The sequence below is a fragment of the Podarcis vaucheri genome (assembly GCF_965113315.1).
Source record: "Podarcis vaucheri genome assembly, chromosome: 13".
NCBI classification, from domain to species: domain Eukaryota; kingdom Metazoa; phylum Chordata; class Lepidosauria; order Squamata; family Lacertidae; genus Podarcis; species Podarcis vaucheri.
Genome location: NC_138751.1, coordinates 22,870,110 through 22,891,098, shown reverse-complemented (window position 1 = coordinate 22,891,098; position 20,989 = coordinate 22,870,110). Strand labels below are relative to the sequence as shown.

At 45.4% G+C, this 20,989-nt stretch overlaps 2 protein-coding genes across 5 annotated transcripts in view; one reads left to right on the top strand and one right to left on the bottom strand.

The window, feature by feature from the left end:
- Window positions 1-6,610, top strand: part of RNF112 (ring finger protein 112) — a 28,682-nt gene extending 22,072 nt beyond the window's left edge. For all 4 annotated transcript variants that reach the window (XM_082196028.1, XM_082196029.1, XM_082196027.1 and 1 more), the window contains 4 exons: window positions 942-1,072; window positions 3,432-3,485; window positions 4,184-4,258; window positions 4,961-6,610. In XM_082196028.1, coding sequence (XP_082052154.1) covers window positions 942-1,072; window positions 3,432-3,485; window positions 4,184-4,258; window positions 4,961-5,503 — 803 coding nt within the window. In that variant the 3' untranslated portion in view covers window positions 5,504-6,610. The remainder of the gene's footprint in view (window positions 1-941; window positions 1,073-3,431; window positions 3,486-4,183; window positions 4,259-4,960) is intronic.
- Window positions 6,611-7,223: 613 nt separating this feature from the next.
- On the bottom strand, window positions 7,224-15,093 carry LOC309517036 (microfibril-associated glycoprotein 4-like). Its single transcript, XM_082196044.1, has 6 exons — window positions 14,808-15,093; window positions 12,652-12,736; window positions 11,628-11,788; window positions 10,882-10,978; window positions 9,607-9,789; window positions 7,224-8,776 (listed from the first exon to the last, which is right to left on the bottom strand). The coding sequence occupies exons 1-6, from the start codon at window positions 14,811-14,813 to the stop codon at window positions 8,529-8,531; spliced, it is 780 nt and encodes a 259-aa protein (XP_082052170.1). The 5' UTR covers window positions 14,814-15,093; the 3' UTR covers window positions 7,224-8,528.
- Window positions 15,094-20,989: the final 5,896 nt, after the last annotated feature.

The following is a 20,989-nucleotide window of genomic DNA, read 5'->3' as shown; positions in this document are numbered from 1 at the left end:
ACTTAACCCCAAAGCAATAGAAAAGCATTTCCCCACTTCTATCATGTAAAAAAAGAAAAAAAGAAGTGATGTTTCTTTCATTATTTACCAACCCTTCACTTCAAGGCCCCAGGGTGGGTCGCAAGAACTAACACAAAATGTTAAAAACAGTTTAAAACAACTTGCAATAACTTGGGTCCTTTAGTCCTTCCAGTTTCTCAGGCTTTGGCATCACTTATGTCAAACCTAAATGTGATGCAAACAAATGTTATCTGTCACTTTGATCTACCATTTCTTCTCACTTTCTCCCACCCATATCTAACTGGGCAGCAGCAGCCTGGATCAGGCTGCAGGAGGGTGGAAGCTACAGCTTCTCATTGCCTAGCCCCAGACCAAGGCGGCTGAACATGTGACATGTCATCAACGCTGACCACTGACCATCCTGACTGGGGTTGATGGGAGCTGGAGTTCCAAAACATCTGGCAGACCCCATGTTCCCCATTCCTGGTATTGCATGCAAACCTTTAACCGGAAGGTTGGTGGTTCGAGCCCAGCCATGGATGGCAGTGCAGGACGTTGGACTAGATGACCCTAAGGGTCCCTTCCAACTCTACAATTCTGTGGTTCTAAGTTACTGCTCCAAATGCTCTGTTCACGTGCTTTTAGGTTTCTCACTCCTTATATTCAGTCAAAATAAAAAAATTCCTTCCTGTAGCACCTTAAAGACCAACTAAGTTAGTTCTTGGTATAAGCTTTCGTGTGCATGCACACTTCTTCAGATACACACATTCAGTGTATCTGAATGTATATTCAGTGGCATGGTCAAATGTAAAATTGGGGAGGGCTACTGAACCTTCAGCATCATTCTTTGTGGCCACCAGGGGGAGCAGCTGTTCTGAGGGCGTCATTTGTTACAGTTCCTTTGCCTGAATTGCCTGCTTTGTTTTTGTTTCCCCTTCCAGACATGGATAAGGATTTTAGGGATTGCCTGGAGGCTTATGGGAACGACATAGCCAGAACAGCTGTAATGCATGTAAAGAGTGATCAGGAGGGAAGAGCCCTTACAGGGGCACAACTTGCAGCCAAGGTGAAGGTAAGAGATGCAGAATCAAGTCTCTAATCTGGACAGAACATGGAGAATTCCACCTGTTGGTTTTCTGCCCGTCACACTGCTCTCATAGGCAAAGAAGATGTGCTATGTGCAAAGAGATGGCTTAGGGTAGGCTTATATAAAAGAGTAGAGGCTTTTGGTTCTGCTCTGCCTTAATGGAGGAAGACCCCATGCAGTGGCGTAGCGTGGGTTGTCAGCACCCGGGGCAAGGCAAGTAATTTGCGCCCCCTAACCCGTGGATTTGCGCCCCCTAACCCCCAGATGTTGCGCCCGCCCCCCCCCTGCACCCCCCCACGCTACGCCACTGACCCCATGACAGCAGGAGATTGTTGGCAAAGGGAAAACAAGGACGATTGAGGGTAATTATCCTTGCAAATCCCCCCCCCCGGGATTGGGGGGGATGGGGGTAGTTTGTCTTGGTACCTGGCTCTTACTCCGGCATGGAATGTGGGGGGCCAGGAGACGCTGAGTGCAAAAGCACTTTGCCTGCCGAAAACCTCCCTACACTGCCATTAAGAAGTAGAGGCTCTCCTGTTAATTAGAGTTTAATTGCACTAAAGTATAGGCATGCGCTAAAAGAGATTGACCAATAAAAACATTGCCCTAACATGTACATGTACATATGACAGAAGTTTGATCCGTTGGCCCTCTTGTTGTCGGACTCCAAGATCCATCAGCCCCAGCCAATGTGGCCAGTGGTCAGAGATGGTGGGAGCTGTAGTCCATAAGCATTGGTGGCAGGGCAGGTGTTCTTCATCCCTGTGTTGCTTTTCAGCAGGTGAAGTTTTTCACAGCCCAGAGCTAAACATTATTGCATGCTAATAGCTGGACACCGTGTGACTGTTAAATGCACAGCTGTAGGGGCTGACTTAAAAGCTGGCCAGTCAAAGTCTAGTTTTTCTCTGAAATGTAACAGTTGCAACACAGGGTTGAAGTAAGATTCAGTGTCTGTGTGATGCTGTTTTGGCTATGTGAAGAAAGGCTGCTAGTATGTATGTGTATAGATGGGTGTACTCTTGGACTGCTTCTAATCTAAAAATAATTTAGACCTGGCTGATATCCAATGGGTGGATGTAACTCAGTGGCAGAACATCTGCCTTGAATGCAGGAGGTCCCAGATTCAGTTCTTAGCATCTCCAGGTAAGTCTGGGAGAGACTCCTGCCTGAAGCCTTGGAGAGGTGCTGCCAGTCAGTGTAGACAGTACTGAGCCCGATGGACTCTGACTTTGCTCTGACTTTGCTACATCCTGTATTAATTAGGAGCATCCATAGCTCAGTGTTAGAGCAACACCTTTGCATACAGAAGGTTTGATCTCTAGGTAGGAAAGATTCCTGCCTAAAATCCTGGAGAACATAGGCCAGCATAGAGTACAGACAGTACAGTGGTACTTCGGGTTACAGACGTTTCAGGTTACAGACGCTTCAGGTTACAGGCTCTGCTAACCCGGAAATAGTGCCTTGGGTTAAGAACTTTGCTTCAGGATGAGAACAGAAATTGCACAGCGGCGGCACAGCGGCATCTGGAGGCCCCATTAGCTAAAGTGGTGCTTCAAGTTAACAACAGTTTCAGGTTAAAAACGGACCTCCAGAACGAATTAAGTTCTTAACCCAAAGTACCACTGTACTGAGCTAGATGGACCCAGTAGCCTGACTCAGTATAAAGCAGCTTCCTATGTATTTTGGGACAGGGACCAACTCATTGCCATCCCTTCCACTCACCTCACTTGCTAAGCTGTACTTCAGGTCTAGTGTAGCCAGTGCTGCTATTGCTAAGTTCGAGATATGAGACCTCTCCGCCAGGCACACTGCTGCAATTCAGAGGTGCCGTTGACTCCCTTCAGCATGTCCAAATGTTAGTGTGGGTGTGGCTTGTCCTAGCACACAGGCTGAGCTGCAACTCCACAGCAGTGGAACTTAGGCCATGATGCCAAAGTCAAGATTTGTTTTTTGTTTTTCTCTCCCTTTTTGGGATTTGTCAGTTGCCCTAGCTTGAACTCCATTTCTCTTGTGTTTGTCATTGGTTCTGCTTCTTACATTTGTTCTAAATCTCATTGCAATCTTGATATTTTTATTATCCTAGTTGTATTAATTAAATGTTAAGGTCTCTTTAACTGTGAGGTTGCCTTATTAGGGCTGAAAGTCAAAACATCGTTTGTAAAAAAAAGCAAATGAATGTACAAACTCCCAGTGTGGGAAAACAAATGTGATGTACGTGTGGACTGTGAATGTATTTAACTGCAGCACTGTGGCTTCTGACAGTATGTGACTGTCTTTTGGTATGAGGAGACAGTTGTAAACCCCATCCTCAGATGCCACTCCTTTTCTTCTCTCTCCTTTTCAGAATTTCTCCTCTCTGATGAAGAAGTATAAGTTTGGCTTCTCTTCAGTCACTCAGGTATCAAACTTCACTCTCATCATCTGATGTTCATGATCAGCTCTACTTCTGTTTCCTTGACCAGGCCCCCATTTTGCTTGTCATTTGGCTTACCTGTTTGATCTATTTAAGCAGAAGCTGCATTTTTGGACACTGCATCCATCAGCCAGGGTACATCTCAATGGCAAATAATACAATAACCTTGCTGAAGCTAAGCAGCTCTGGGTTTGGTTAGTGCTTGGATAGCAAACCACTGGTGTCCATCACTTGATAAATGAAATAAAAACCTTCTCGAGATGAGACTGAGAGGTCAGTGAGTGTGTGTGGGTGCGACAGCTTCTGTTGCTGTGTTATCAATAGGGAAGGGCTATAACTCAGTGGTAGACTATTCATTATGCCTGCAGAAAGTTCAGGGTTCAATCCCTGGCAGCTCCAGGTAAGGCTGGGAGAGACTACGGCCTGAAACCCTGGAGAGCCACTCCCAGTCAGTGAGTACGACACTGAGCCACATGGATCAATGGCTTGGCTGGGTGTAAGGCAGTTTCCTCTATTCCTGTCCATCACCACAAGTAAGATGTCATATGCAAACTGAAGAAGATGGCCGGCACAAGCAGAATTGGTACATGAATGAGCACTTACCTTCCTTTTCTGGCAATGGGGTTTGCGGGGACTCAACTGAAAAATGAGAATCTTCCATTTTTTCCTTCCACCCTCCCCAGATGGCGATCACCTTACACAATCTGAACACCCAGGAAAAACTGCGGCAGGAGTTTGCAGATTTCATCAGAGACCAGGTATGTGCAGAACCAAATCAACAGGTCTAGCTGTGGGTTAAGAAAAATGTTTGCAAAGAAGATTTTGAGGAATTTCTGAGGGTTGGATTTGGGAGAAGGAAATAAATGTGCCGTGCAGGTTGCTGGTGGCAGGACATATTTATAATATTGGACCACTGTTGGTTGCACTTTAGGGATAATGGGTGGTGTCGTCTGCGGGATCCATTTGAGAGAACTGTCTGGGAACATTTAAATTTTTAGATGATTTGGTTAGGGTGTGAAACTGCAGGAGTGACTTTACTTTTGTACAGTAAGCTAATTTCTGCACACACTCACACATCTCTATCCATCTGATATCCAGGCAAGCACCAGGCATTGCCGGAATTCATGGACACATTACGGCAAGGCAAAACAACAACAAACTCGCAAGAAGGTCTTGAAGTAGGAGTGGTGAAGCCTGTGACTAGCAAAGAGGGGATCTAGCTATGCTTGGGGAAAGTCCCCATGGGCCAGATAGAAAGGCCTGAAGAGTTACATTTAGCTCCCAGGCCTAAGGTTCCCCACGGGTGCCATATGATCCTCTAGGAGAAAGGGGAGGAGAAATACAATTGTATTACTATGAAGTGGGATTGTCTTGGGTCATGAACTGGCATCTCCTTTCTGTTTCCCTTTCCTCCTACCCAGTTCTGTAATCCTGACACATCTTTTCCTTCTTCCACTCAGGATGAGCTCTGTCGTCCCATGATTGCTGGCCTGCAAGTGACTCCCAAGTCCATGACACGGCGCCTTCTGAGCAAGCAGTGCGAATTAATGCGGCGGTGTGAGGAGTCTCTGCAGGGTGATGAGCCGGGCCGGACAGAGTCCATCTTGTCGCTGGAGGACCACCTGAAGCACGAAGCTCAAATTTTTAAGGAGCGCTACCACCGTCGCTACAAGTCCCATGCCCTCAAAGCTGGGATGGCAATTGGCGTGGGTGCTGTGGGGTTAGCTGGTGGAGCCATTGGGGCTGGTGTGGCAGCTGCCGTGTTGGCCGCAGAAGCCATTGTGCTGGGCACTGGCACTGCCGCTACGTTTGCCATTGGGACCATGGCTGGCGCAAGCACCTTTGCGGTCATTGGGGGTGGGGTTGGGGCTGGCGTGGGGAGCAGCATTGGGGAGAGGAGGACCCAGGAGGCCAAGAATGTGAGTGAAGATGACCCTGAGGGTGAAGAGGAGACCAGCCTCTCAGACAAAAGGTGCCTCATTGGGCCACGGAACTCACCTTAGGCAGTCCTGTGACCTACAGCTTCCGCTGCAAACAAGTGGCAGATCACTGTAGCCTGCACACCTCTCCTTTTCTCATTCAGGCATATCTCCAAGGGTGTGGATGGCAGCAGGGGAATGGATCTTACATACTGTCCTGTAAAACACATTAAGAATTGTTCTCCTTCTCCCTCTCGTGGCTGGTTAAGGGATAGCAAAATAGCATGCCCTTAGTGTTCATCAACATGGAGAGGTGACACACTAGTGATGACTTGAGGCCTAGTAATGCGGCCTTCTGATGCTAGGGTGATTGCATTCTTTCTAGTGGTAGGTAAGGGAGCAGTGCTTCCTTCTGTGTCCTTCAGTGTCCGGGACAGGTAATGCAGAACAGGGGGCCTCTGGAGTATCATGGACCCTTTTGCAGGTTACTTTTGCCCCCAACACCTATGCTGAGATAATAAGCAGAGTGGAGGGGACGGGGAAATCGGACCCTTCCTATTTTTTCCTTGGCCTATCTGTAGCACCAGCAACACACGCTAGGGAGCAGCCTGGTGGCATCCTAGAAGGGCATCCTGGGAGAAACATTACTGCCACCTCTTTAAAGAGGTACGTATTGAAAAGCGAGCCCTCACTTTAGCCTCTAGTGTGAAGTCAGGGAATGGAAAGAAGTTATTTTCTTCTTGATGTAGTTAAGCTGCACCCTCTCCCTGCAATTTATTTCAGGAGGTCAAAACCTTTCAGCTGTTACCATGTTCATGGGGGGTTAATCAGTTTCAGCACCCTGCTGATTCAGTCTCTCAGGTATGCAATGTCAGGTGAGTGAGGGATACAGTTCCCGATTCTATTGAACAGCAAAGGCTGCTGGGAAATTTGCACTTGTTCATGGGAATAAAGCCTCTCTCATTATCCTCAGGGAAACCTTCCCATTGATTCTCCATAGTCTATTCTGAAGTGCCTAGAAACTTGATGTTCTGATGCAACACGTTTTAGGAAAGCAAATTCATTGTCAGAAATACTCTATATTCCCGGCATTATATCCAAGTGCCTTGGCTTTGGGAGCTGCTTATTACTTGTCCCTGCCCACCCAGCCTCTCTTGGCTATTGTTTCAGGAAATACATTTATTTCTTTTACCTGGCTTGGCTGTGTGTGTGGTTTTTCTGCCCCCTTCTTACTCAGACTGCAGCTCAGGATCCAAACCTTTGTGGTAGGTCTTTCCACCACCGTTTCCTCCCCCTCCCACCCTGCTACACACACCCAAAACACAACCAGTTTTATGAGAACACAAAAAGAACACCATATATCCTGGTTCTCAGCCATCACAATGCTGTAGCCTCAGGTGACTTTTGCCTTAATTGCAGGGGACAAAATCCAGATGTGAACAGCCTGGAGTCAAAACAAGCTTATTGGCAGGACACGAGAAGGCTGGGGAAAGCAGTGTTTAGTCTTCATTTCCATCTTCTAAGTTTGCTTTGCAGTTTGGATGGTTACTCAGGCCAGCCAGATGTCAAAAGAAGCACACATATTGAAGAACTAATACTCTTTTTCTCGGTGCAGGGAAGTTGACCAGTAAAGAAATAACAAATTACCTAAACTTGGGGAGGGGAACCTGTCACTCTCCAGATGTTGCTGTACTAACTCCCATCAGTATGGCCAACAATCAGGGGTGACATCTGGAAGGCTACAGATTTTTCACTCCTGGCCTCAAAAAAGCTCCCCCCCATAACAGTTGTATCACTGTCTCAGTTTCAGAGAATGTGGCTTTATTTCAAAGTATAAACCAAAGGGGTACAAAGGATTATAATTATTCTTAAACTTGGAAAACTGGTTGGGCTGCTTTTGCCTGTGTTCTTCCCCTCTTCCCATCATTTTATCACTCTCGGTTTGAATGCTAATCCAGTCATCTGTGCTGCAGACTCTCAATCCTGGCCTCAAACAACATGAAGATCATCTCTTCCCCTTAGCAGATTTAGATATGTCTCTCTTGTGCACTTGTGAGTTTCAGAGTAGCTTCACTGTTTCCCAAAGAGCTCTGAGAATCATTTTCTGAGAGTATTAGAAAACCTTCCTTAAGGAATTATCCAGAGCATTGCTTTGTAGTCATGGCAGTTAAACAGGTTTGAAACAATGATGTGCAAAAAAGAGAGAGCTCTTTTTAAAATGATTGTCTGTTTTTTGTAAAAAGAAATTGCATTTGAAAATGATCAGACTTTGGGTGAAATCTTTATTAGTGTGGTGTGGGAGTTTTGTTGCACTCACATGACTTTTGACATAGCCTATTTCTTCCTTTTCTACAAAACATCCCTCTGGTGGTCTGCAATCTGTAGTCTGTACTTCCTGAGCATCTCATGACTTCCTTGGGTGAGGTTTCCTGAAAGCAATAGAGATTGCGGAGGTTGCCTACCATGCCCATGATAGCTGCCTGACAGTTGATGTTTTTAAAGTAACATCATCTTTTATTTTTAAAGTGATCCTTGTGTGGATGTTGTGGTGTTGTGTTTTGATTTTAAGGTAAAAGGACAGACCAGTTTCATGCAGTTGGTAGGCAACCTCCTCAGCTTCCTCCAGTTCGACTGAAGCCCAAGGAAAGAAATGATGAGATAACTGCTCCCATGTAGCTTTTTCAGATCAGGAAGCACAGACAGGCAAGATGGCCACAGAGTGCTGGAGAAATTGATTGACACCAAAAAGCCCCCGCCACTACTGGCCACCTTTGCAATGAATGATAAAGTAAGTAAGCTCAGCCCCAACTCACCGTAACTGCAAATACTTTCTGAAGTACACTGAGAAAGAGGCAGAAAAATCAAGCATCTTTCTTTGGGAAAGAAAATTTTCAAGGAATTAGAAGACAGATTTCAGCACAGCACAAGTTTAAGACAAGGTAAAATTTGTTTGTGTTGGCAATGGCTTTAGTTCCATCACAGCCCTAGTCCCCACCTGCTCAATCCCAGTTCCACAACCTTATCCACAATATAGGTTTTGTTTGTTTGAATGGAAATTCATCTTCGGAAGGCCACTGGAAAGGAGGAATGGGAGCGGCCACCCCGTCTCTCAGACACGGCGTATTTTCATCTCACTTCTCTTGAGGGAATAGTAGAAGCCCTTCCACTGGGCCCAGTTAATGCCACTTGCATAGGAGAGGTGGGCCCCGCCAAGGTAGAAGCCATTCAGGTTGGAAACATGACAGCTCTTGAACCACCAGGCACCCGAAGACAGCGCCGCACAGTTCTGCACAAAAAGGTCTTGGTCTCGGTCGAACGTGGAGAACTTCTGGCCGTTGTGGTAGGTCAATGAGTCACCTGGTGGGAGCACAAAGACAATGGTGTGACAAAAATGTGGATTCCATAAAGAAAGGGTGGGTAATCTGTGGCACCTCAGATATTATTAGACTCCCACAAGCTCATTGTGAAGGCCAGCGGTCAAGGATGATGGGAGCTGTAGCTCTGCAACATCTGAGGTTAGGTACCTGCCATGAAGCCTGCTGCAATAAAAAGCTGGAGTAGTGTGCTTACTTTAGAGTAGATTCACTTGCAGCTAGGGGCCTAGCTTGATACAACTGGCTGTTGGCATGCTTTCCAAAGAGTGGACTTTCTTGTGATCTGAGTTTCGGGGCAATTATACTTAACCACACTGATGTACAATTTTTCCCCCCAAAGTTAAGAACCAAACCCTGGGAGGGGAGTTTGATCCAATGCATTGTCCTTATGTGACTCAGAACCAGGACTTCTGGATTATGTGGTGTTGGATGGGACTGGAGGTCACTTCAGGACTCTCTATAACAGTAGCAGGGAGTCTGTTCCTGGACCCCCATCAGCTATACTGGCTGGGGCAGATGGAAGTTAGGAGTCCAACATATCGAGGTTCCTCCACACGTTCCTCAGTGCTGCACTCCAACTCCACATATCCCTGACTATTGTCCATGCTGGCTAAGACTGATGGAATTTGAAATCCAACAACATTTTGAGGGCCTGAAGCTCTCCACCCTTGCTATTGTAGTTGAATGATCTATTTCAGGGGATAGAGCCAATGTGTTAGGAGCTAGCACCCTACCCGATCCTGGGTATGGGGTGGGGGGCTGAAGTAACAGTAGAAAGGGATGGCTAGTAACTTGGCACCCACAGCCCCTCACCTGCTCCCCCATCAATAAAGCCAGACACATGCAGTGTGTAGCCATCCTCTTCTGCACTGATAGCGTGTGGCGACAGTGAGAAGTCCGTATATCTGGCAAAGACCGTACTGTTCTCAAAGTCCTCCAGCTCCACACGTAGTTCATACTTCTGCTTCAGGGTCAGGAGGTGGATATTTTGCAGCCCTGGGCCATAGAGCAGATAAGACGTATTATTTAGGAACCCAAACTGTATACACACAGAAAAAAAGACAGCCACGCAACCACCCACTCTTTTCGTTGGGAGCTATGTATTGTCTGAGCAGTGTCTTTGGACAGAAAAGTGATGGGCAGGCAGAAAAATGAAGGGGAACTTGGCTGCATCTCCTGGCTCAGAGACACTGTAAACATGCTCACATTTTACATTGGAATTGTCTGGGCCCAGGAACATGTTTCAGCTGCATAGGGAAGAAACCCAAACATTTGGTGTTCCAAAATGTCCTGGCAAAGGGAAATGTCTGTGTCAAGAGCCAGGGGGAGGGGGGGGAGAAGAGAAAAAGAGGGCTGGAAAAAGGTCTCACGTTATACCCTAGATAACTGGTTCAGGAAAGTTATGTTCATCACTATCTCAAAGAAATTGTAATCTTCATGCAACTAAAGGTGATGCTGATCTTTCTGACTCTACCTGTTCTTAGCGGTTATTTATTAACTACGTGACAACACAGTCACTCAGGTGGCAAATCCTTGTCTGTAAATGGGCTGGAACCCCTTTCCTCTTATTTGGTTTGTTGTGCAATGTAAGCTGAGTTTTTTCCACCCCGCTGACAACTTCGTAATTATGGAGTCATTCAGACTCTCTTTTGTGCCATGTTTCTAGGCACAGGTCCACACTTCAAAGGGTCCAAGAGCGTTTTGTTGGGTTTTCTTGTTTGCCCCAATGCTTTTCCCATGAAAACCTTCTCTTTACCACTAAATCAGAACAAACTGCAACCCACAGAAAACTTGAATTGTATTAAAAGAGCAGGTTTTCATGGGGAAAGAAAAGTATTCAGCCTTAAAGCATGGATCAGTGCCTAAAAAGTGCAGGACAAATGGTAAGTGTGGATGAGCCCAATATCCATTCCATTTACTCGTGATTTTTGACCAATTGGCTTTTGTATTTTATCATCAAAACCTCCTTGTACTGAATTCATGTTACTTTTTGGTTGTCAATTATTCATATTGTCTGTTTTGTTGTTGTTGTTGTTTAAAAGGAGGGGGGGAGAAAGAAGGTATTTCCCGTTACTCATTTCTATTTACCTAGCCAGTATTCACTGTCTGCTCTGCCAAAGCCAAACCGATAGTCATTCCATCCCCGAAAGAAACTGATTGAACCATTGAATCGTTTCTGGAAAACCTGGAAAATGTGGTGGAAGGAAAATGATAACATTAATCTCTAATGAACTGGTACCCACTCATTCCCCCGGCCGCTGCCATCAACGGCGTTCCTCCCATCACCATGGAAAACAGGAATCCCAAAGTGAAGGAGATGGTGTGCCTTCAAGGTACAAAAACAAAGATTCCTTCTTCCCATAAACATTCACTCCCTCCTGTCTTTTAAAAAGAAAACTTTACTTAAAGCCTGCCTTTTCTGCTGCCAAACACTCATGAAGGTGGAAAAATGTAAACAGTGAAACACAAAAAAATATAAAAAATGAAACATAAGAAAATTTCAACTAGGGTATTTAAAAAATCCAAAGGCTAAAAACAGGGAATGTTGTACCTATGCACTTCAGTGTGTGAGTGCAATTATGCATCCATATATGATCACAAATGAGAAAGACAGACAAAGAATGAGAGAGGGGGGGGCAATGGCCAAAAAGAGGAAAGATGTGAAATAATTTACCAAAAACTCACACACAAACTTTGTTTCATTGCGGTGCCTTTAGTGAAACACCTGGGTAAGCACAGAAACAGCTGAGCTACCTCCATCAATCTACCCCAACCCTGTGATCTCTACTGCCAGGTTGAGGTGGACCTCCCAAACCACACTTTGCTCTTGTTACCGTCCATTTTCCATCGTCGGTGGTCATATCGCAGTACACAGGCACCGGGATATTGGGGCCCGCGGGATAAATAAGGTACACGCCATCTGTCTCAGAGCCTTGGTCATATATGTCTTCACAGTCTAGTGGGAGGCCATCTTCGCAGTGTTGTGGCTGCCGGGCTGCCGCAGTGGAGGCAATATATATATATATTTAACAGAAGTTAAATGTATGTGCTCAATGTAGGGATGTTGTGGGAGAGTCATCGCTCCTCCTCTGCATTCATCTAACTCCTCACATGTGGAGTGGAATTGCTGAATAGGGTTTGTAAGTTTAAAGCGCACTCTTGGAAGGAAATCAAAACTTTCTGTGCTCCCCGGAACCTCACACCAATCCTGGAAGTGGGGATTGTGCGACAGTGTTGTTTCAGTCCCTCAGCTTTTCCAAGCAGGGGGATGTTTCAGGGAGTACCTTTTACAGGATCAATTCCCTTGTAAAGAAAAGAATCCTGGAGACTTGCAAGCTACTCAGAGTAAGACACACCTAAGTCTATTGATTACACTGGATTGTAAGGCCATGATTTGCAAAGTCTTTTTACAAATGTATTACATTAGCTCCAGGAAGTAGGCAAACATCCAACATTTTTTTTTTTTTGGGGGGGGGGAGACTAGCTCAGTGGAACAGCATCAGCTTTGCATGAAGAAGGTCCCAATTTCAATAACCCACATCTTCAGGAAGTCCTGCCTGAAACCCTGAAGACCAACTTCCAGTCACATGCCCTGGAAAAACTGGGGCATCCTGGGTTTTTTCCTATGAGAGCATGGTATCCATAATTGGCTCCTTGCTCTCTCGTGATTTCGGGCCAAGATCTCACCTCGAAAAAAGCATTTTCTCCAGCTCTACGAGAAGATGCCAGGGATTGAAGATGGGATCTTTTTCATGTAGGGGCCCTGAGCTATATGGCCCCAATGGGAAGGGATAGGAATGGCAGACTTAACATGAGGGGCTTGGGCAAGCTCCATATAGCAGAGTCAGCAGGTCTTACCTTCAGGGTTGATGGCCTGTCCTTGTGAGGTGGGCAACTGAACAAGGAGGAGGAGGAACAGCAAGCCTGGCTGGAACAGAGAGACCTGGGAGAGCCAGAAAGAAAGCGCATGGTATTTTAGAACATGGTGCATACTGGGGACAAAACAGAAAACGTGGAGAGGTGTTCTCCAGGGTAGCTGGAGCAATAATCTGACTTGGCATAAGGCAACGTCCTATGTTGTAAGAATACAGTGGTTGTGGTGTGTGTGTGTGTAGACTGCCTTGTATTCATTGAAGGAAAGGCAAGATAAAAATGTGATCAATCATCCTCTATTTCCAAGCTGTGAGTGTTATTGCTTATGTATCCAAAAGGCTACCACCCGTTCACAAAAGGGAAGCATCAGCAGGCTTGGAGGAACACTGAAAATTGCAGAACAAAGCACAACACAATTGCACAACAAATTAGTGGGAAGAACTAAGCAGGGGAGGAAGATCCAGAAACAAACCAGCAAGGACAGAGCTTGCTCAGTGGCTACAAGAGGCTGGCTGTCTTCTGGTGAGGGGTGGGGACAGAAAAGTTCTCTAAGGTGAATGGGACAGTCACTGGAATCCTGACATTTTGTTGAAGATTTCGCTTGTAACTACTACTAACAAAATTTCAGGGAAAGATTGTCGGCTAGTTTGGTCCTATGCTGAGGATCCTGTGCTGAGATTTCCCTCGAAGAAATCTGAGTGAGAGAGCCACCGCTTTGTTTTACTTGGAATTGTACTGAAGTTTTTGGCCAACAGCCTGACATCCAGCAAGAACGCACCGCAAAGAAATCTGAGTTAGCATTCATGCCAATCTTGCTTGAAACAGCTCCCTCTTCCCTCAGACTGAAACCTAAAATGGACATACATTTTTAATCTTCAAATGCTTGGCTTAATCTTTGTTTTATAGCTTGTTCTGAAGCTTTCACGACCCCCCTTGAGCTCCCCCTTTTTTGGAAGGTAGGGCAAATATTATAGGTAATGGAATACCCACAGAGGCGTTAAACTACCCTCCTTTTTCAGACGTTCATTGAATTTGTGGAGGGAGGAATAGGGATTATTGCCTTCTATTCTTGCTCCCAATTGCTACCTATATAACAACTTCTGCACACGCACTGGGACTGGGGAGGCTTTGTCTGTGCAATCTGCAAAAGTTGCAAAGTTTGTACAAACAACCAGATGTACTTTGGGTGATATCCAGTGTTATTATACTCAGAGCAGACCCAAGGGACTTAAGCAACTTGTGTCTATTTATTTCAGTGGGTCTGCTCTTGGTATGACTTAACTGGATATGACCTCATTAAATCTGTATTTTAAAATTAGCTAATGGTGCCACTGCTTTTACAACTTGTGCATCTCTCATTCTTTTTCTCCCTCTTATTTAATTTAACCTTACCTGTTCCTGCTCTCCTTGTCTCCCCACCTTTCCAGTCAAAAATAGAGTTGTGCTTCTGCTAATTTGCCAATCTCTACTATGGTTACAGTATGTGAATAGCGTCACATATCACCAGCACCATCATTGATTGATGAGTCCTCCATAACTCCACACATCCTGGATATAGATCGCTTGCTTGTTTTGGATCAAAGCTCTAGTATTCCGGTGGAATTTCTCCATTTAGAAAGCAGGCACTAGATATTGTTAGACATATGGGTAGCAGAATAAGCATGCCTGTGGCTTGGGGGGGGGATGTCAATTGTAGAACAAATGACTAGATTTAGGAATGCAAGAAAAGCCCTCCTGGATCAAACACAAAGTCTCTCTAGCCCTGCATTCTGCGTGTCACTGCAGCTAGCCTGGATAATCCATGGTGCACGCAAGAAAGACATGAGTTCAGTAGCCCTCATCAGTGTCTGGTTTTCAGAGATATACTATCACTGAAGCTGGAAGCTCCACTAGGTACTATGATGGGTAACAACCATTGTTAGACCTCTCCTCTTTTAAAAACAATTACTCTCAGGCCATTGCAAGTCTTTGATCAGTGAATCCAATGAATTAAACAAATCTTACACTTATGTAGATCACGGCCAAAAGCCACTGATAATAGGGGGAATATAGAAAAGCCCTGTGAAGAAAATTAGACCCAGCTTTCCACACCAGCCACCACCACACACAAGCAAATACCCTCCCCTCAGATACTACATTACCTTCATGTTGTCCTACAGTTCCTCTTCCTTTACTGTTCTTGTTCCTGTATTTATAAGTCTGGTGTGCAGATCTTTTCCCTGCTCCTTTAGAAGCTGTTTCTCCCACCCACCTTCCTCTTCTCCTCTTGCAGGGTCTGGCATGCAGCTGCAAACAGGTTGTCTATTTACCCTTTCCCACTTCCAATGCCTGCCCACTAACACCCCCCAAGGCCAGGGATCGGAGACAATATGTAAATCCTGGATTTATAGTGCTGCAAGAATAAGAAGCCAGGAGGGTTGAGACTGTGTGTGTGTGGAGGGGGGGTTATAAAATAACTGCAAGACAGGAAATGAAAGTTGGGGGAGAGCGGGAGAGAGAGACTAAACAAGCCAAGAGCTTAGACGCTGTCCAGGGCTCTTGGCACAGACAAGTTTTCATTATTCACCCTTCACACGCACGTGCAAGAGGTTGTGTGTGTGCGCGCGCAATAAGGGAGGGCTAACTTCAAACTTTGGATGGAGAGAGTAGAATTATTGGCGATCAAGACTCTTCTCCAACAGCCTGTGGGATCCAGTGGTCTGTGGAATCCAGTGGAGTGTTGGAATTATAGGAGCCAACTTTCCTGGGTTTGGTGAGGGAGCTTTAGTGGTTAGAAAGTAAAGAGCCTGGGAACAAAGACCTCCATTGATGTTCAATGGTAAAAGAGAGAAGCTAGGAAGCCAAGCAGAACTGATGCCCGACTAAGGGAAGGAGCCTTCTGCACACTATTGCTGATGCCCTCCTCAACATCATCGGCTTGGCCACAGCCATGTTGTATTTCTTCTTCTTCTGATGTTGCTATAGATTTTATAGTCCTATAGATTTCAGATGTATATAAGCTTCTTGATGCAAGAATGGGGGTTTGACACAATGGCTCCCTGAGCACTCAGTTCAGTGTTGTGGAAGTCTGAATGGCTTCTTGGTATTTGTGGGGGGGGGGGTCTTCAGGCTGTGAAGCAAGCAAGATGAAGTCCAGAAGGCAAGTGTAAGAGGTCTCACTCCAAAGCCAACCAAACACCAAGCAGGGCACTACTTTATCCCCAATGCTATTTAATATCTGCATGAAGCTGCTGTGAGTGGTCATTAGGAGTTTGGGGCAAATTGCCATCAGGACACCTATGACACTGAGATCTGCTTCTCCAGAACATGACAATCAGGAGATGCTGTGTGGGCACTAATCTGGTGACTGAACACATCAGTGGGATGAATGAAGGGGAATAAGCTGAGCTTGAAAAGGACACTATCCTATCTATACCAGCTCCCAGGCAGGGATGGGGTGGGAAGCTGGGAGTTGGAGCCAGAGGGTTTTTTTGGCACTGTCCAAAGAGAATGCAACTTTCTCCTCTGCTTTTAATTATACGACTTTTGCTTCAGCAGCAGCTGGCTGGGTCTTTCCGGTTCACCCAGAGCTGGATCCCAACCAGCCAGCATGTCCCCCAGCATCCTTATTCATATGCATGTCAAAGCCAGATGGGCCTGAGTTGCCCTCCACATCCTTTCTGTTCCCACCAACAATTCACCTGAGGCCACATTGGGGTGTTGGCTGAGGGCCATAGGAAGCTGAAACCCCTTCTCTGTTTCCAATTAGCTCTCAGACAGAACTGGAGAGTTGGAAAAACAAAGTATGTGAGAGAGAAGCAAGAAGAAAGAACACTCAGCCTCTGCATGTTCCAGGAAAATCAGATGCCTTCTCTTGGTAGGAGGTTTGCTGTAATCTTTTTGTTGTTGCCCAAAAGCATTGTTTTCAGTTAGGATTCATAAGGCACCCCTTTCAAAGTGAGGCCAAAGATTGGAAGGTGGCCCAATGAATGGGTCTCCACCTTTGGATATCCACGTTTTCCATTCATTTATGGAATTCGTTTCTTTAAAACGTCGTGATCCCACCTTAGAGTAAATATATAAAACCATCGGACTATCACAAATTGGCTGCTCTCACTGCAATGACCGCTCCCCACATTAAATGAGAGGCACCTTTTGCATGCTTGAGCACAGCCCCCCTGGACCTATGTGGCTCCCGGCAGTACAGCCTGGCTCCCCCCCCCCCAACTGGACACCTGGATGTCGCTGTGTACCTCTGCCAGTTATCCAATCCCAACTGAGGAGGCGTTGCCAGGTGATTTGGCCAGGTAAGGGGAGGGACTGGCCTGCCCACACAATAGAGGGAGGTACTTACCTGGGAATCCTCAGTCGGCTCCAGAGCTTCTCCCACCCTGCCCTCTCTCAGTTAAGCTTTCTTTTGCAGTTTAACCTCTTCTCCAGTTATGCGGGCGCTGCTATGTCATGGTCGCTGTTGAAGGGCCGGAAATCAATTTTCCTGCATTGGCAGGTTTTGCCTTCCCTGTAGCAAAACATCACAACTTTGGCGGTTTCAGGCCTTGGGCAGAATCCTTTAGCCTGTCTACCTAAATGGGGGGGGGGCGTGAAGCAGTGACCCACGCCCCCCTTGCAGCGCTGATCCCAGGGTTTCCCATTAAAGGGGTCTTGAGGCCATACGCCGAGAGGTTGTCATTGCTCTCCCCTCCAATGGCGGTGAAACGGGGGGGGGGCTCTCTGCTTGAACATATGTTCTCCAGAGCCAGCCCAATCCCCACACATTCTGGATAACTCTGATGTTCCCCAGATCCCAGGCCAGGGACTGGGAGGGATAAACACCCAATGCCTAAGCCAAGGTCTCCCTACATCTGAAGTTTTAATAAAGTTGTGGCCAATTTTAATCCCATAACACAGTGTCTTGAGTCATTATTCCACCCGGGTCACCTGGGGTTGGGGGGACTCTGCCTGTCCATGCAAATGCAATTGTTACACCAGTAAATAATATTCTTTTTTACAGTTGAGGCTGCATTCCTATAGGTTTAAATAGGGGGACAAGCTGAAATTCTCAGGGCTGCCTTAGTAAAGTAACAACCTAGTAAACATTCTGATTTGAAGCAACAATAGCCAAGTTCAATTACATAATAACCATTCAAGCCAGCGAGACCATCTGTTCTTATTAATTCTTATTCAATAGTAAAATGGAACTTACCCCCCCACACACACACACTTTAAAATAGTGGCTGTGCTGTTTTGTACCACTGCTTCTAATGGGTGAACTGAGGTTTTTTGTTGACTGGAAATATAAATACATGATGGCAAGGGATGGGGAAGATTGAACAAATAAGTAAATCATGTAAGAATGGAAGGGGTGCAGTAATAGGGGGTGTGTGTGTGCAAATATACACACACACTGGCCGGTCATCATGCTGTGATGACAGTCTGAGCCACTAGAAGGCACAAGAATCATGTGGATTGAGCTAGGACTTGACAGCTGGCACTTACAGGAATCCACCACAGAGTTCAAATGGGTCACCTTTGATGGAGGAGGAGCATAGGAAGGGAAGCACTGCCAGATGGGCTCTCCCCCCTCTTTGACACTGTGGGAGGCTTTTAGTCATACGTGTGTGTGTGTGTGTGTGTGAGAGAGAGAGAGAGAGAGAGAGAGAGAGAGAGAGAGAGAGAGAGAGAAACTTGGAAGAGGGAGAAGAGATAATAGTGTAATAGTGTTGTCCTTTCTGGGGGACAAGTTGTGGATGGGAGAAAGCTTGGCTGGTGGAAGGGGGGATGTTGTGATCCTTGGGTGGGTTCAGAAGCTGAGAGAGAAAAAGAACACAATGTGATAGGAAATGAGGCAGGGTATTGTCATGTTGTAGAACATGGGTAGGCAAATTAAGGCCCGGGGGCCAAATCCAGCCCAACCGCCTTCTAAATCCAGCCCACTGATGGTCCAGAAATCAGTGTGTTTTTTACATGAGTAGAATGCATCCTTTTATTTAAAATGCACCTCTGAGTTATTTGTGGGGCATAGGAATTTGTTCATTCCCCCCAAAAAAAATATAGTCTGGCCCCCCACAAGGTCTTAAGGACAGTGGACTCTTTACCCAGATTTGCCTTTAGAGGGGAGGGGATATTGCAAATGCCTTAAATGCCCTGCTGAAAAAGTTTGCTGACCCTTGTGTAGAAGAAATGCTGGGAAAGGCAGTGAAAAGGGGATTAGTGAGCAGGGGAGCAATGCTTGTGTGCATCACACACAGTAATACATCACATTTGATAGTATCTGATGGTGGTATCACATTTGGTGGAAGTAATAAGTGTCAGTCCTTTGCAACTGGTGGGAGTGTAATAGTGCTAGTTTAAACCCTTGGCACTGCTGAACACAGTAATTCTGACATGAGGTTTTATAGGCAAGAAACAACTTTGCCTGATAGATAAAGTGAATAAGTTGGGTGCAAGATGTGCACATGGTTTGGGGCGGTGGTAGGGAGAAACTCTTCTGCAAGGGGGAGATTGAAAAGATAAAGTGAAATGACATATGTTGAAACATAGAGATATCATGCATGGATCAATCCACTGAAGTTAACAAGATTCAATCAGCAGATATTAACAAGCCCATAGATGTTGTGATGTTGACAGTCTCAGGCACACCCAGTGTTTTATGACTACATATGTAACAAAGTCCTCATCATTGTTACTGAGGAAAAGTACCTGATTTCTGGTATCTGTTCCTAGCAAACCAGTGGGTCCTCTTTACCCAGATTTGCCTTTAGAGGGGAGGGGATATTGCAAATGCCTTAATAATAGTTAGGATGAGCTAGCTTTCCTTCCACTGTACAAGTAACCATTAAAAAGGAAACTCTTAGCAGTTTACTTACACAACCCCTAAGTCAGGCATAGGCAAACTCAGCCCTCCAGATGTTTTGGGACTACAACCCCCATGATCCCTAGCTAACAGGACCAGTGGTCAGGGATGGTGGGAGTTGTGGTCCCAAAACATCTGGAGGGCTGAGTTTGCCTATGCCTGCCCTAAGTATACCTTACCTCTGCAACAGTTGAGGCTGAAGCATTCAATCATTACTCACACAGCAGGGTAGGGAGCTTGTGGTCTTCTAGGGACTCAGCTATACAGCTGCAAATGAAACATTTTAAGTGTGTTGTAAAGTGCAATATACAAATGTGACACTAGATGGTGATGGTAAGCTGTGGGAAATTTAATATATTTTTCAAAACATGTTTTTTTTTAAAAAAAAGCATGTTGTTTTTTAAAAAGCATTTTCATTTATATGTATGTAGATTCCTCCTTGATCTTGGTGGACTCAAACCCCAATTCCCATTAGCCCTAGTCAGCCTGACCAATTTCTACACAAATCCTTGGCTTTGTGTCCTTTTTCTGGATGGATCCATTTAAATCAAGGCAACTTATGTCATGCATCTGAATAATTTAATTCACCAAGAAACAGGGTTGATTTAAATCCAGTTTCCAACTTTATAATTCATCTATTTCTTGAACATGTATGCATACTAACCGCTTCCTGCAACAATTCAAAGGCATAATATTTTTTTACAGCTAAATAGAGCTGTTGTATTACCCAAGGACATAACCCAAAATCTCTGGCAATGGAATCCATGTCCTTTTTCCACTATGGAATTTGTGCTTAGGGGAACAACTGTGAAATGGAGGATTTCTGCTTGGCACTATCTGTACACATAATAGAGACGCGAAGTAAAATCTGCTGCCTTGAAGGTTAAGGGCTTGGACTGTTGCACTGGTAGTTGTCAGAAGTTTTGGACACACTGATCTAATACTTTCTGAAGTGAAATACATTGCTGGAGTTGGTCATTTGTTTATTGTCTTAAAAATAACACAATATCTAACAGTCTAAAAGAATGTCATTTTTCACACATGACTTTTCCATTTTGGCTTTATCCCTCTTAAATAAATCATGACACAGTGTAATTTGTCATGTGTTGTTCTTCACCTGAGGTTGTATTTACCTAATTTTAAGACCTGCTAAGGAACAGATGATTGTTATTATGTCTTCATATGTAAAACCACAGAATTCAAAGAGGGTGCACTTTCTTTCTCCCACATCTATGTATCATAGAGAGTCACACAGCCCAATCAAAAGGTTCTTTGTCACACATTCAGTGACTCCAGCATGCACAGTGAGATTCCCTTCAGTGCAATTAAGGAACCAAATGCAACATAGCATAACATACTTGTGGAGGGGAGTGATTGGGGAGAAAATGAGACATTTATAAAGATTAATTCTGGGGCCTGACAGCGCCTGATTGTTTTAGGCCCCCACCCCCTGAAATCTCTGTGCACACTGAACTAGACAAACAACACACA

What these genes read in the sequence shown, in the direction of transcription:
- LOC309517036 (XM_082196044.1), bottom strand. An exon ending in CCGACGATGGAAAATGGACG is followed by an intron (nt 10,979 to 11,627) that starts GTAACAAGAGCA and finishes CACATTTTCCAG; the next exon opens with GTTTTCCAGAAACGATTCAA. An exon ending in AGACAGTGAATACTGGCTAG is followed by an intron (nt 9,790 to 10,881) that starts GTAAATAGAAAT and finishes TCTATGGCCCAG; the next exon opens with GGCTGCAAAATATCCACCTC.